The sequence below is a fragment of the Lampetra fluviatilis genome, chromosome 1, assembly GCF_964198595.1.
Source record: "Lampetra fluviatilis chromosome 1, kcLamFluv1.1, whole genome shotgun sequence".
Classification (NCBI taxonomy): Eukaryota; Metazoa; Chordata; class Hyperoartia; order Petromyzontiformes; family Petromyzontidae; genus Lampetra; species Lampetra fluviatilis.
The window spans coordinates 16220861-16237784 of record NC_136275.1 but is presented as its reverse complement, the minus strand read 5'-3'; the positions used below and the strand labels follow the sequence as shown (position 1 = coordinate 16237784).

At 36.7% G+C, this 16924-nt stretch overlaps 1 protein-coding gene across 1 annotated transcript in view; it reads left to right on the top strand.

Moving 5' to 3' along the window:
- The window catches only part of LOC144935741 (solute carrier family 15 member 2-like), a 30786-nt gene extending 15195 nt beyond the window's left edge, over window positions 1-15591 (top strand). The window contains 23 exon segments of the mRNA XM_078862516.1: window positions 1531-1624; window positions 1729-1772; window positions 2310-2397; window positions 2662-2803; window positions 3807-3899; window positions 4201-4300; window positions 4640-4730; window positions 5399-5476; window positions 5719-5801; window positions 6759-6845; window positions 6974-7063; window positions 7452-7496; window positions 8008-8040; window positions 8180-8268; window positions 9291-9372; window positions 10271-10387; window positions 10933-11097; window positions 11223-11269; window positions 12152-12262; window positions 13207-13288; window positions 13901-14038; window positions 14427-14531; window positions 14981-15591. Of these exon segments, the coding sequence (XP_078718642.1) occupies window positions 1531-1624; window positions 1729-1772; window positions 2310-2397; window positions 2662-2803; window positions 3807-3899; window positions 4201-4300; window positions 4640-4730; window positions 5399-5476; window positions 5719-5801; window positions 6759-6845; window positions 6974-7063; window positions 7452-7496; window positions 8008-8040; window positions 8180-8268; window positions 9291-9372; window positions 10271-10387; window positions 10933-11097; window positions 11223-11269; window positions 12152-12262; window positions 13207-13288; window positions 13901-14038; window positions 14427-14531; window positions 14981-15172 (2196 nt within the window). The 3' untranslated portion in view covers window positions 15173-15591.
- The last annotated feature ends 1333 nt before the right edge of the window (window positions 15592-16924 follow it).

The following is a 16924-nucleotide window of genomic DNA, read 5'->3' as shown; positions in this document are numbered from 1 at the left end:
AAGCAATGAGCGCTGGAGGAGCCTATTATTTAGGACTCTGGGCGAATTAACTTTGTTGCATAGGGGGACGTGGATTCTGCGGAGGATGGATTAATGTTTGTGTACTCATACTGCTGGTTAAACAGCAGTATGAGTACACCAAAGGGGTTTATGGATTGTTTAAAAACAGTTATTCTTTGGTATCCTATAATATTGGGTTCCATCTGTCTTCCATTTACACTTGCCACGCACTATCTCCCACGGTTAATAATAAGTGTCAATATGAAACTACATTCTAAACCACCTGCATTCGTGGTTTTATTTAAATTGGTGAAAATCCCCAGCTTTCTGAACGATTACATTTATTTCTATCAATTTTTATAGATTCTCTAATTAGTCTTGACCAGGCATAACTAGTTTTGCACAGAATTTCAGCATTATCAAAATCAATTGAGTGTCCTTGTTGGCACGCTTGTTCTGCCAATGCCGACAGTTGTGTTTTAATATGCCTTTGCTGTTCTTTTAGTCTCGTGCTGATCATCCGTCCTGTCTGTCCAACATTAATTGCTGTTGTTTCCACAACAGCAATTAATCCGGTACACACATTATGTTGATAGCTTCGGCAATAGATCTTTAGTACCAGATATTAATGTCTGTATTTTATGTACCGTGGCATATCTGACTCGGATGTTCTGTTTTTCCAAATATCTAGCTAGTTTATCAGTTACTCCCACAATGTACGGTATTTTAATAGTTTTAATTACTTGGTCAGTTTCAACGATTGTGTTATTTTATTTGGTTTTAGCATTTAGTGCCCTGTTGATTTGTGTATCATTGTAACCGTTCAATTGCAGCACTTCTTTAACATGTTTAATTTCACTTCTCAGACTATCACCATCTGACACTTTCTTAGCGTTTTGATGAGAGAGGATTTCTGTGTGGGGTGATGGTGTGACTGCATTCAGATTGGCCTCAGTGTGCATTTTGTTTCAGTAAACGCTGTGGATTATCTTACCATTTCGATCACGCCCGAGCAGAATATCCAGTAATGGGAGAGTTCTGTCAACTTCAACTTTCATGGTAAACTGGATGGACGGGTTTTGCGAGTTGAGATTATTTAGAAATTCGTTAAGGGTATCTTTGCCGTGTGGCCAGACCACGAATGTGTCTTCCACATATATAAACCAAGCAGAGAGTTTTAGTGTGCCTGAAGATATTGCTTTTGCTTATTTAGACCAACACTGTTGCGAATACCATTTTGAGTTGGTCGTTTCATTTGAAAGCATTCTCACACTTAAACATACCAAAGTTTTATTGTCAAAGTGTTAATATTTTTCAAAATCCTCTCGTGACTGGCGAGCAATTTCATTCAGTACAAAGGTCCTGTCGGTTGTACTCGTGTGTGGAATTAAGGTGGGTCAAAGTTTTTCAGGAGACCTGTTGGTAAACTTTAAAAAAATATTAACTTTGTGCAAAGGTCACGACGACCATACCCAGCCTCAAGAGAACTTAATTGATTTATAGCATGATAATAAACGTTTGTAAGCGCAGGATTTAAAGAGACTGCAGCGGTTTGTAAACTGCAGAACTTCGGAGACTGCCTCAGCAAATATGGCAAAACTGGAAAAAGAGAACATGGACATAGGTAAACAAATACAATGCTAAATATCTCATTTCCTATTGCAATACATTGATGTGTATCATTTACATGTAAAAAATATAAATTTATGTTTTGTTTCTAAACATTAGCGATGGAAGATGGAAAGAGTTCTGTCCCCAAGAAGAGGGTCAAGGTAAGTGGTTCTTTGCGTGTGGTTTATTCAAGTGCACGGATAATGCTACGCTAAACTTGTCCATCCGTTCAATACAATCGATGTGTGAAACTATTTTAAGATGCGCACGCTACATAATTGTGGATGTACGATATAATGTAAGTGTCGTGTACTAAACACTGAATATGTAGCGTACCGCACTGCACACGGTACTCTTGATATATTTTATACTAATGTTAATGAGTATTATTCTCTAGCCCTTTGGCAACCAAATAATGGATGTCAGTCATGAGGAGGGTCATTTGACCATATTTACCCACGCTGGTCATTGCATGTTGGTGAAAAGGTACGGGGGGAAAAAAACAGGTTCAGATATCACTCACCACTGATGTTAGCCGTAGCTGGGAAGCAAACTCAGGTGGCCAAGGAGCACAGTGGGTTGACCAATGTGCCACGGCATCTTATATTGTATACTCTATATACAAAGCATATAAAGCATATAAATGACACTACATTTTGCACGATAAAAAAATTCAACGCGGTGTTCTCATTTCTTAGACATTCTGCGGCTCCAACTACCCCGTCAGCATTGCCTTCATTGTCGTTAATGAGTTCTGCGAGCGTTTCTCCTACTATGGCATGAAAGGTATTGCAGCAAAATCTGAAAAAAATGTATTACGTTCCACAGTACATTACTTCAATTTATTTTGCTAATTGTTGTTCATGTTAAAATTGCTTTTTATAACCTTTGTGAAATCTTCTCATGTTTTTCTCAAGAATAAACATTTGATTTGAGTATCAGACTTTAAATTGTATTAACACAAAAAAGCAGCGGTTAGGCTGCCATGCACCGATTTTGAAGAGTGTGTGTTCATCGCATATGCAATGTAACATTTTATTTTTATTCTAGCTGTGCTGGTGCTGTACTTCCGTTATTTCCTGCACTGGAATAACAACACAGCCACGTCTGTCTACCATGCCTTCAGCGGACTCTGCTACTTCACACCCGTACTCGGGGCCATCATTGCTGATTCCTGGTTGGGGAAATTTAAGTAAGGGGACACACTGTCAGATTTCAAATCCCATTGTATATATGACGTTATAGTATGCAACGGCGCAAGGAGGCCTTCATCCAGTCGTGGACTGATCAAGGCTAATAATGATGTTCTATTATAGTAGATAATCATCTTCATCGAAAATGTATCCACCGCTGGATGAAGGCCTCCTCAAGTATGTACGCTACGTAATATAATATCTGGCTTTTCGCAGTGGCATAGTGCCTGACTCACAATCAGATGGTTGTGTGTTGAAATTTTATTTGGGTATCAACTCAGCCTAGGATTTAATGATGATAATAATAATGCTGTGGCAATAAACACTGGCCCCTGCTATTCAATATTTATATTTCCTCCACTGGTTCAGCACTGCCGATGGAGACGAGGATCACTCAATAGTCATTTGATGTCTGTTTGACACACGTTATAAATCATAAGGTCAATACTGCAGTCCGATGGGATCGTGTAACCTGTCGCCTGCTAGCATACAACCTACCCACACCGCCATTGATTTATTCACTTGCTATGTTTTCGTATTATTTGGGTCTTTTGGTAAAGTCACGTAGATAGGTTCAAATTAACAATAAAACATGTATTTGAACCTATCTACGTGACTTTACCGAAAGACCCAAAGAATTTGAATTCCTGCAGTCACGAAAGCTGTAAGTCAAGATGTGTTTTAGTACTCTACACTGTACAATATACCACCGCTTTTAATTAGTTTTTATCAGTTAAATTTTTTACGGATTTGTATGTAATACTGTAATGTGTTGCCTTGTTAAACTTTTCACAAATCTAAATTATTTTAAATATGCAAAATGCTATCACATGCTACAGGATCGTCATCAGCCATGATCAATCCACTGCTGTCATATAACAACGAATGTGGCTGTCCATTTAAGGGTATTTGACTTTACGAGTATGTGGGGATGACATTAGACTTGAATCCACTCTGGTCAATGTTTTGAGCACGTTGACTCACTTGGTGATTCTGTTTCAGAACCATCATCTATCTGTCCATAGTCTACGTGCTGGGCCATGTTGTGAAGTCCATTGGTGCTCTACCTGATGTCGGAGGGCACACTGTTCATGTGTGAGTAATTCGTGCTTATTTCTGTATAAAATATTGTATGTTGAACTTATTTCGCACCCTACGTAGTCAACCGTGCTAATCAGAGGTGCGGGAAAGGACAACAAACTAAGCACAAAAAGCAGTTCTAAAGAAATTAGTTTTCAATATAGATGTAAAATTACATTATTCCAGTGGCTTCCTAATATCAGAAGGAAAAGCATTCCAGATGGCCACAGAAGCTTGTCTGAAAAATATTAGAATGTAATCTTAATAGTGATGTGAACATAAAAATATATATAACAATGTGGATGCTGTTTGATAGGGTCTTGGCAATGGTCGGGCTAGGACTCATTGCTCTGGGCACCGGAGGCATCAAACCCTGCGTGGCAGCTTTTGGTGGAGATCAGTTCCAACCAGGCATGGTGAGATTTGCTTTAATTATAGCCACCTATGTAGACATGTGTATAGGTATTATGTAATATAATTATCAATATATCACGTATTAAGAATCAAATGTGACATTTGTTTTGTTCATTTATCTCGTGCCATCAAATTGTGAAATAATTTGTCGCCCCCCTCCCCTCTTGTCTGAGGATTTGCACAGTTATTATTAAATGGTATGTATGCATAATTACGTGTAATTATAGGAGAGATGGTATTTGTCTTTACAAACTAGAAAGAACCAGAATAAACATTGCCTCCTTAGCTTTTGATCTGTTTATTGACTGTGAATGTGTGTGTGCCGTGTGTGTTGTTTACAGGATCATGAGAGAGGAAAGTTTTTCTCCATTTTCTATTTGTCCATCAATGCTGGCAGCCTCATTTCAACCTTTGTCACTCCTATACTGCGAGGTAACTTAGAAACAGTTTGCAATACCTTGTTTTAAAGTTCGTTGGTAACATTGTGTATACACCATAATTAGATTTTATATGTTATCTACCTAAGAGTAATATTTTAAGAACGATGTCTAAAAAAAGAATGACTGATCAATATGTTCAACGCGAGACAGTAGAGTGGTATTCGTTTTACATTGTTTTACTTCACATAAAAATTTTTAATTGATGAAAACAATTATTTAAAAGAATACTTGAAAAAGTATATATATTTTATAAACATATATAAAAATATAAAGACTCATTGATATTTCTATTGCTGGTTCTTAAACCAAATACAGCTATGAATAACACATGTATATCGAGAAAGGTGACATTATGAAAGGAAGTGGTATTTATTTTGCTAACAGAACAAATGTAAAAACAGATAAGTGTATAGCGAACAAACTCTTGTTGCATTAATATAACGTCACAATGTTCTTAAAATAATTGTACTGAATTCGGGTTTTAAATGTACATATTGCTATCACATTTATCATGGGGTCAGTACTACTGCTGTGATATACTAATGTTGCTGTGGTAATAGTTCCAGTCGTTTGTATTTATAATTTTTTCCCTACGTCTATATTGTCCAAGAGGTATTCCCATGTTTTAAAAAGATGTAATTCACATTTGTGTTTGAACAGACGATGTGCAGTGTTTTGGAGCGGACTGCTATGCTCTGGCATTTGGCGTACCTGCCATTCTCATGGTGGTTGCTCTCGGTAAACCTGAACATTTTAAAGCATTGCCGTTTTATTCCAAACAATTCTAATAGCCAATGTTTTTATACGTATAAAAAAGTTAATATTATGCTATTATGTAAAATGTATTCTCAATAATGCATTACTGTATTGGTAAGATTATATTATACACAAAAACAACTGTGTGAAGAAGTCCTCTTCAATACATGTTCATGCTTTAAGTATATATTAATGGCAAATGCTGCACTACACTTTCATTTCAGTTGTCTTTATTGGGGGGAGCAGCACCTACACAAAGAATCCACCAGAGGGGAATGTATTGGTCAACGTGAGCAACTGCATTGGGGTGAGTCACCATGCAATGTTATAATCACATTCAAAACCGGAATGCAAAATACTGTTTCGTAGTGTAAAAATGACTTGTTACAAACGCAAAGAATATGCTTCTCGTAGAATACTGCTTTAGAAATTCACCTTATTAAACGGCAGGTATCAAACTCGCTCTTTGCCACATTTCTGACATAATACATATAATGTATCTACTTCATATGATTTTTAAAATATATAATTCACAGCCCTTTGTCCAGCCACTGCTGGAAACAAGCTTCCCCATGCAGTGTATGTCATTGGGGTTGTTTTAGCATATGTCACCACGCTGGTCCGTGTGAGTTGGAGATGGGGGGGGTGGGCGCACGCACGAAATAGTTCAGATATCACTCGCCGACAATATTTGCCGTTGTCGGGAGTTGAACACGGATGACTGCGTCAATGCTTCACAAAGTATATTTGTTTAAAAATGATGCTCCAAAGTTAAATATGCACACATCTTGAATAGGTACATTATTACATTATATTTTTAACTCACTTTTCCAGTTTTTTTATGAATTGATGTTTGAAACAACATCACATCTCATCCATCCCCTTTATAGAGGATGCTGCATCCACACATTTGTAATGGGGTCCTTCTTCTTTTGCCGATTATCTTTTACCAACTCTCAATTTCTAGTGTCTCTTCCACTCCATCAGTCCACCTGTGTTATCTTGTTCATTCCACCTTCAAGTTCTTTCGAATTCCCCATTTTAGATATATAGATGTATACAACAATAAACATTAAATACGCTTTCATTTAAGCAAAGGTCAAATACTGCTTTAAGCTACAGTACTTATACAAAGCCAACCATAATGTTTTTCATATATTTGAAATTTCTCTTTCACAAAAAAAAGTGGAAATTGAATGGTAAAATATTTACAAAAACATGTCTTCACATAAAAGGCTCTTAATATTAATTGTTTCCGGTACAGTTTGCAATCAAGAATCGCTGGAATCACCGGGGCAAGCAGTTTCCCAAGCGAGACCACTGGTTGGACTGGGCAAAAGGAAACTACAATGTAAATAACTCAGCCCTGAATGGTTTGCATTGTTGAAACAAATTATTCTGGAGAAATGTATTTGGATTAAGTGCCATTTCCTCCTTGTGATTAAATAAAATACAATGCATGTAACTTTTTGCGTGTAGGAGGATCTTATCATGGAAGTCAAGATGGTACTCAGGGTCCTTTTCTTATACATCCCGCTGCCAATGTTCTGGGCCCTTTTTGATCAGCAGGTGAGGGTGACCCAACTATCAAGTACCGTACATATAATTGTTTGCTCAATTAACATTCTGTAAATACAAAAAAATCTAGTGCCACAAAATGTCATGAAAAAGAAAACACATTCATAAGACTCTGTTGTAACTTCCATTAAAATAAATGGAATTAAGCTGCTTCATCCCTGATGTTTCAAGATGGTGAAACACAGACATTATTGGACAAAGAAGGGCCTCTGCCAAAAACGTTACCTTTTGTATTTATTCCCTCTTTAGGGCAGTCTTATTGACAAATGTGTTATGTTATTGTTAAATGTGTGTTCATTTTCGAGAATATTAATTTCACCACTGTGGTTACTTATCAGTGAAACAACTAAAAACCCTGTGATTTATAATTTCATCTTAGGGTTCAAGATGGACTCTGCAAGCAACAACCATGACTGGAGACTTTGTAAGAATAAAAAAAAATCACTGCATTTACTCAATACTGACGATACAATATGACTTAGCACGAACATGTTGTGTACATGTAGTAGGGAAATCCTAAAATCAGGCATAGATACGAAATTTAACATGACCAGAATTTTTGGTTGAACCAAAAACCTGAAGGGATGCTACTCATATGCCGTCACTTTCACGCTATTCCACCAAAGTGTTATCACGTGGTATCAGATAACATCATTTATTAGCACAAATACATTTTACATTTGGACATTTACACGTTCATCAACCTGCATTTTTAGATTCCCAAAATAACTTGAAATAAAGGAGGATAGTTGCAGTATATGCATTTTACGTGAATGTCACGAAAGAAGACAATGCAAATTGTTTTTATGGCGTGAAACCATTTCACACACAAAGGATACCTATGCATTAGTTGGCACTTGATATGTTTACATATATGCCCATATGAAATAGTTTAGTCCTGCATATTCATTCAATGTACTTTATTTTACTTTCAGGGTGCCTTTGTTCTGAAGCCTGATCAAATGCAGGTTTGTTTTTCAACTTTCTTAAATAAATAACGTATTTGTTATTTAGGTATGTTGATTTTATGTTAATTTTACATTTTGAACTACATTTTAAGTTTGAACTACATTTTTATTTTGTAATGTTCATTACCTTCTTCCTCAGACAATAAATCCCATCCTAATTCTTGTGCTCATCCCAATCTTTGACGTTGCGATTTATCCACTCATCAAGAAGTGTGGCATCAACTTTAGGTGAGTGAAATACAGTGCAGCACAAACAACTGAAAACCTTGGTCATCCGTTATATGATAACTTGCCAAAGTGAAGTTTGAAATGCCCCATCGACCTGATTTATAGTGCTTTCAATGTATGCACTACAGTATATGTCACAAAGTAACCATGTTGTTACTCACACCACTATCCATAAAAAACGTTTTTGGGTTAAATCGTGTAAATATAAACCCGACACAGCTAATTAGTAAGGTTTGTCACGTAAACAAAACATCCCAATTCATAACTAGTTTAGCACATCGGTGTGTTGGAGCGTAAAATGGACAAAATGTACAATTCGAGTACGACGTTTTGCCAGTAGTTACAACCAGCATCATCAGGCGAACAGCCAGAGTTGTGGAGACATTTTCCTACTTCGGTCTTAAATAGAGGGATATATGTGATGCCTTTGCACCTGATTGGCTCACAATGGATATATTAATTACCTAAACTTACTAAATGGCTCTGTCAGGTGGTGGCGGGTTTAACGACACGTTTATATTACGCGATCTAACCCAAAAACCTCTTATGGATAATATTGGTCGTGAAAGCCTACGTGTTAAACAGACTCACACCACTGTTGGCAGAAGGCCTTCCAACAGGAGCTCTAAAGAACCACTCTAGAGGGCATTTGGCATACTTTCATGCTGGTCAGATATCTCAGAAGAGGTGGGATTCCCTCCCCCCACTTTACCCCATGTGACATGCCAATCAGATAACTGTGGTATAACAAATTATACTGCTGGGTGTACAGAGGTGGGAGATTTAAAGAAAACCTGACTATTTCAACCACTGAGGGAGAACGAAACGACAACCTTTGAATTGCAATTCCATTGTGTTAAGCATTACACCAAGACATCATCCCAACCAAAAATTAACAAGGCATTAATGTCAGGGATCATGGCACAAAAATATAGCAGGTTGTAATTTGTGTACATTTTCAATAGCTGATGTTAAAAAAGTAAATTTCCCATTTTAAAAAGTATGTGTTTCTACCTTTACAGTCCGCTTCGCAGGATGGCAGTGGGTATGATCCTGGCAGCTCTTGCGTTTGTGGCAGCAGCACTGGTGCAATTGGAAATTGATGTATGCCATCTACAGCCGCACAAATCACACAAACTGCTACCCATTGTCATACATAGAAATCCAATTTTACAATTTATAGTACAATGTAGAGTACTTGGTATCGAGTTAAATATAGGTACATGATCTCCCTGCTTATCTGTTGTGATGCTGTCGGGCCAATATCGCAGGTGCTATTATCCACCAGTAATAGGATAAATAGTGCCACGGGTAACTGTAATTTTTGCGGATCCTACAGCTCCTGTGGATAATAGGACTTGCAGGTAATAGGGTTATGGATAAGAGTTCTCCTGTAATGTGCAATTTATGCAAATACCATAGTTTTGCATTTACAATATCTTCTTTACTGGATTAGGGAATATTTTTAGTTTTGCGCGTAGAGTACAGTACGTTACTGTATATATTACCAAAATAGATGAACAGTCAATGTCTCTTCATATATTTGTCTCTTCATGTAAAACATTTGTTTTAAACAACTCATCATCTCCAAGGCCATCTTGGAGTACACTATTTTAGCAGCATTGATTCATTACATTTCCAATACTTTACATTGTCCTTAATGAAATACACTTGAAGCCAAAATTGTTTCAAGTGTGACATTTCAGAAAAAAATATTCGGACTCGGTGTGGAATTTCCGAATACTGTAAATAAAGAACAATTATATATGTAAATCACTTTCTTAATCCACAATCCACTGCTGGATGAGGGCCTTCCCACACTGTAAGTCATGGGTGATATTTGACCATACTTCACCGTGCTGGTCAGTGGGGTTGATGCAGATGGGGTGTATCTACTGTATACAATACATTTTACCACACTGCCCTCTCCTGAAAACATACAATATGATCTCTGTACTATCGTAATGATGTAATTAATACACTGCCATTTCCTTTCAATTAGAAAACACTGCCCGATTTCCCATCATCGGGAGAATTCAGCTTGAGAGTCATCAACGCCGGAGCTCATCCACTGAACATCCAGTTTGAGAATTATGAGTTTGACGTGGCGAATATGTCGGTATGCCTTGTTTTTGGACGTACATTTTGTGTTTGAATTTCCAAATTATTGTACAGATGCTGTGTACAGCCTCGCAATTTTTGGAATCCACATCGTTTGCTTTGTCAAACATACGTGGCTATATTGTAATATTACAAAATTAAATACCAGTACAGCACATTAATGAGTATTAAATAATTTTCTGTATGTGGTATGCTGTTTTATTTAAATGTTTGAATAACAAAACCAACTACAATACTGTATAGAGCTGTATATGGAATGAAGACGACATTTTAATGATTAAATCACAGTACAGGTATACAGTACTTTTAGATGATTGGTATACATCCAGAAAAACAGAGGTAAATTTACATTGACTGAAATATATTGTCCTATAAAAATGTGACAAGAATATAATCTTAATACAAAATTTTAATTGCGTGAAATAAGAATTTAAAATGTAGACAGTTACAGTATGTGGCAATAGTGTGACCCAAGGAATGAAAATACTATGCAGTACTGTACTGTATTTTTTATGCAAAGATATTTACACTGTGTTTTTACAGGCTTCTGTGCACAAATCGTTCAACATTGTGGCGAGAAAACCGTTTGAAATAGTGGCATTTCGAGATGGCACAGAGTTCACCTGTCCCTTTAATGCTGAAGAGAGGGAGTCAATGACTGTAATATTTTATGAAATCCCAGATGAGCTACGCCTTCAATGTAAACAGGTGGGAAATTTATGCCTTCATATACTACACAATGGTATATACATATTACAACCAGAACCTATACTGGAGGACATGAATTAGAAATGTTTTTTTAATGTAATTATGTATTATGCTGTATTTTCCAGGAAAATGATTTAGTCTCAAAACCTGAAGAAGGCATGGCAGCAGTGAGGTAAAACCACGTGTTCGTCTCTGTGGTTTGCACATCATATTATGTAATGTAGCAATATTTTTTAAATAAACGTTAAGAACAGCACTACTGAATATAAACCGGTATGCACTCGGCAAAAAGCTAATAATTACATTTCATATACACTCTCTGCTTTTCTGAAACAAAAAAGAAACTCCTGTATTGGAACACAGCCAGCCATAAAGGGCCCTGAGACATTATTTCCCTTTTCAAACTTTAATCCCACTATGGGTAGAACCCTGGGACTGTATGTTGGCAATAAAAACTAATATTATTATATGTTAAAATTATGTAATAGTGCATAAAAATCAAATAAAAGTTAAAGGTAATTAACATAATTGCGTATTAAGATGTTTTCATTACAGACTTCCTTTTATCCATGGCCCTATTTCTATTCGTGGTAATCCATGACTTCCCATAAGTCTTTGCAGAATGGCATCTTATTATCTGTTATTTTTGTCACAGATGAGTCGCGCAAAAAAGTCATCCTAAGAGTAACACGTTGCAGATAACCATGCAGATAATAGGATCCACAATATGGGTCCCCCATATTACCGTGGATATGAGGAGTTCTCGTAGTTTCTCAGTGCAGATATTTAATAACAAGTGATGCATACAAGATAAATGGAATTTTTGGTGGAGATTTAAACCATCGTTTGGCCGTTGGACTAAGCTGTCCTATCCCCTCGGCTACAGCACCACCACACAGAAGACAGAATTGTATTTTTCCCTACTTTACATTTGTGGAATAGCATTAGCCCCACCCATGGCTCTCACTTCCCCAGTCCGCTGCATTGTAATCTATTCCATATTTCTGATCCAATTTCTCATTGTATTCTGTGATTTTGTTTTACCTATGTTCAGATTTGTTGGTGGGAACAGCGAAATTAAAACTGTTAATATTGGAACTTACAGTACAGTTAATGTGAGTGGAGACTATAATTTTACAGACTACCAGCTGGTATTTCGTGGAAAGTAAGTAGCCTACTTTTTTCACTTGTACACACAGAGTACAGTTTTAAAATGAATTCTATATTCAAAAACTACTACTTATCAATTTGCATAAGCATTTGGATTCCTGTATAAATATGATATAGTAAACTGTAGAGCAGGGTTTTGCAAATCCCTTTCCTTGTGACCCCTACTACCCAGTCAGGGTATGCCATTCCAAGTTTAACAGCCTTCTTCTGTTCAAATACAAAATGTTACATGGGGAAGCTTGCCATTGAGAATTACAACTTTTGAATGAGGTAATTGGACAGAGAAACATGTGTACATTATAAAAGAGACAAGTTAAAAAATGTAAATTATAATACATTGTCGTACTGTACTGATAATGTACTTTTAAATCAAGCCAATTCATTTTATAGTACGTGTAATGACTTAACACACTTCTCCTGAGATGGCACTTTATTGAAGACACGTTCACTTCACATCAGGCGGAAACCCCACTGCAACAGCCACGAGTCTCCTGCGCATCTCCCTTCTTGATCATTCTCGATCATTCTCGCTGACTGGACGCTCGCTCCACCGGCAGACTCTCCCGACCTCTGTCGTCACCTGACCACGCTCCCTTCTCGATCATTCCCATGGCCACCAGTCCCTTCGCACTCACAACTGATACCCCTGTCATTACCTCCCCTGGCCACTAGTGCATTCGCACTGTTGGCTGACTCCCCTGTTATGACCACCCATGGCCACTAGTCCACTCACAGTGCATGTAGGCTCTACTGTCATTACATATGTATTTGGATCAGCATGATTTGCTGTAATCATTAAAGTTCTGTATGGTATTTATACGGAACTTTGTTTTTATTATATATTTTGTGGCATGAAATTACGTGTTTTTTGGAGATTAGGATGACAATTAAGATATGTAAAGAAAACATGTATAAAATGTATATCGTTTGCATTTTCAGCCATAAAATCATGTCAGAAGGCATTTTTTTAGGAGAGGTTTTTTTGGATTTCGGGGCTGCCTACACAATCCTTTTGAACCCGGTAAGGTCTTGAAACACAACTCTGTAACGTGGTGTATATGAATACAATCCTTTACACGTTACAAGAAAAAATACATTGAGACACCATGTTCCTTTCCAAGCTTGACTAAGAAAAACCAAAGCACATAGGAGCATATAGATATGTTAATACTTCTGTATAAAGTTCTGTACTTTAAAAAATATCCGTAACATTTCAGCTTTAAAATAAAACATCCATATTATAATCCGACTAGGTTACTCTGTGGATGAGTATGCAGCTCTTGATTGGAAGGTTGCAAGTTCAAATCTTGATTGGGGGTTGACTTAGTCCATCATCCCTCCTGAGTGAATAAAGTAGGTACTACTTTGTGGGGAAATCAACGATGGTTAGTCCGATGGATAGACTCTGCTCAAATAGCTTTCACCTGAAAGCTATTTGAGCAGAAAATTATTTTCACTTTTGACTTTAAGATTTTACATATCATTGTCGTTATTGTGGAACATTATGGGGAATCAAAATATAGTCTTCAGATTTCCAAAACATTGCAGAAGGTAAAAAATGCGTAGGATATGTGTAGTCATATATTAATTTGGAATCTTACATTCCATTTCTTGTTTTTTTTGTTTTACCAAGGATGAATTCGGTATCCTAAAGATACAGGATTTGCCAGAAAACTCCATAAACTTAGCTTTGCAGGTTCCCCAGTATGTCCTGCTCACAGCTGCAGAAGTAATGTTTTCAGTTACTGGGCTGGAGTTTTCATACTCGCAGGTAAGTTACAATTTTCATTTACCATGCACACCAATGGTCCACCAGATGTTGTTACGCACCATATTACTGTGTGTAACATGTTTGTCTTCAATATGCATTTGAGTTTTAAGATCATGACTGCATATCCAATATACTCTACTCAACTGTTAATGTAAAAAAAAAAATCATGTGCATATGTTTGTACATACAGTATAACGTTTTAGTTATTGCCATGTGGTAACAATGTTTTGCTTCACGACAACTACTCTTCACATGCGGAATATTTAGCAAAAAGAAACTATCTAAGCTGTTGGGCTTCAGGGTCTGCAATGTTTGAGTATATTTTACGTTTGTGTGTTTTGCATGTACGAATACTACATTAACAAATACACACTCTTGTGCAAACCAGGCACCGACCAGCATGAAGTCGGTGCTGCAGGCAGGTTGGCTTCTCACAGTGGCGTTTGGAAACGTCATTGTACTGATTGTGGCTGAGGGTGCAAATATGGAGCAGGTAGGTTTATTTTGCAGAAAAATGTCAGAATGCCTAAGCTAATGTACAACATAATGTTGCATAAAAAAGCAAATTGTTCGTGCAGTTGCTGGTAAACAATACTGCACCGTTTCACTCCATGTACCGATAGCTTTTACCTGAAAAGACATCAGAGAGCGTAACTATACAACACATCCGCAAAAAACATGCGCAGCAGTGTTACTTAAAATGTGCATATTGTACCAACAGAATCATAATCAGATTTTTTTATACTGTCAGAAATCCGATGAGTTATAAAGCAATTTTTTAACAGATGCCCATTAGATGTCCAACATTTGAACAACACATATTAAGTTCGTAACGACACGTGATGCTGTGTGGCATTTCACTATGAAAGTTATTTGTTTTATTTAACCAACAGTTTACGTTTGAGAAGTAAAATGCGAATGCAATACTTTTGTGTCACTTAGTGGGTGGAGTTCATCCTGTTTGCCTGCCTGCTGTTTGCGGTGTTCATCATATTCTCAATAATGGCGTACTTCTACGTGTACGTGGACCCAAGCAACCTCAAAAACAAAGAAAAGGAAGAAAAGGGAAGCATCATTTCTCTGGACGACTTCAAGCCAATCGCTGCTGAAACTGACAAACAGACCAAGTTATAACCCATGCAAAGGAACACTACTTTGCAAAGAAACACATGTCTGTGTAGCAGAATAAAAAGGGGCTCATAAAAGGCATCAGTACATTTCAATGATATGTTTTGTATTGTATTAAATACAAATTGAGTGGACAGCACTTTTTACCTGATGGTGATCATTTAACTATCGTGCTTTCGAATTTTGTACATTATTGAAGATGATCAAGCAAAAATACTCCACTGTAAAATAAAATCAAATAGACAAAATGTAAAATAACAGACTGTCCTGTACACTGAAATGTAGGAATAAGACAGCATTTATTCAGCATTATCATTCCGATTATAGTATACTGTACTTTTGATAGTACTGCAATTTAAAATGCATACACATGGTGATTTAAAAGAACAATATAGATAATACTATAGATTGCATATTAATTTAAAAAAATTGGTAAACAACACTTTGAAATCGTACGTTAAGATTATATTGATTAAACGTGTTTTATTTTTTCCATGTTTTGAAAATGTAAAATTATTCAACTCAATGTTAAGTACATCTGACGTCTGTTTAGATGTTTAAAATTGTATGTTTTGTAACGGAAATGTAAATAAATCAATTTGAAATGTGTCGAGTATAATGTGAGTGCGAACTATATACACTTTACAGTGTATATAATTCAACGTTTACTAACTTTGCATGCAAAATTACTTGAGTAAAATATCAACCGGTTGGAGTATTGGCACAGTGAGATATAAAACTGGTGACCTAAGTTGTTTCTTAGCCACGGATAACATTGGCAAATTATATCTAAACTGGTCCTGGGCACCCGTTCATAAAATCACCAGCATAGTAAAGCGTGGCCACACGACCTCCATGGCCAACACTGTGGAGAAGCCTTCATCCAACATGAGACTGACAAAAAAATTAACCCGTAAAAACAAAGTTTTTCACTATAAATCCTTTATATATGCGTGGCATCGGTTTTATTTTATTATTCATTTCTGTTTTTCTTGAGTAAGAGTTTCATTTTTATCACATTGGAATTTTAAATAAAATATTAATTTCTTTTTTCATAAAAAGTGGAAAATTTTGGAAACATTTTTTCACGAAAATAAATTGTCACGCACAACGAGTCTGTGTGCAAAATGTCAGCTCGATTGGACCACGGGAAGTGGGTTAAAAAACGACCGAAAGATTTGCACGGTCGTAAGCGCGCAGGCAAGCAAACAAGTGAACTTAATATAAAGGATTTAATAAAGGATTTAAAAATGGTCGTAATTACACTTGAACTCCTAAATCTGCAGTGATAAGGGGATGGGGTTTTGTAGATCCTGTATTCCACAACTCACTGTGGCTTTATTCCAGAAATGTATACTAACACATTGTTGAGTTTTTAGCTGTGCGACTCAACTTAACTAAGCACTCCAATAAACTAGGAAAAACATTGTGATTTTCTTTTTAAAACCCAAATGGACTAAACTATCATGGGGTCTATACACAGTAATTTTAGTGTTATTTTAGAATTGAAATTAAAAGCAGATTTCGTTTCCCAGTCAGCAGACTATGTGAGCACTGATAGTCTGTTACCAATTTTTATTTCCGTTTCCATTTTGCTTTCTGTATGATGGGAATGAAAAAAATCATTAACATTTTTAGCCAGCCTCCAAAAACCCTAGAAAATTCTCACATAGTTTATGATTACACCCCCCCCCACCCCACGGGCTCCGGGAGTTGATGTGACTCGCAGGGTAGTCATTCATTTTAGAATTTGCGTAT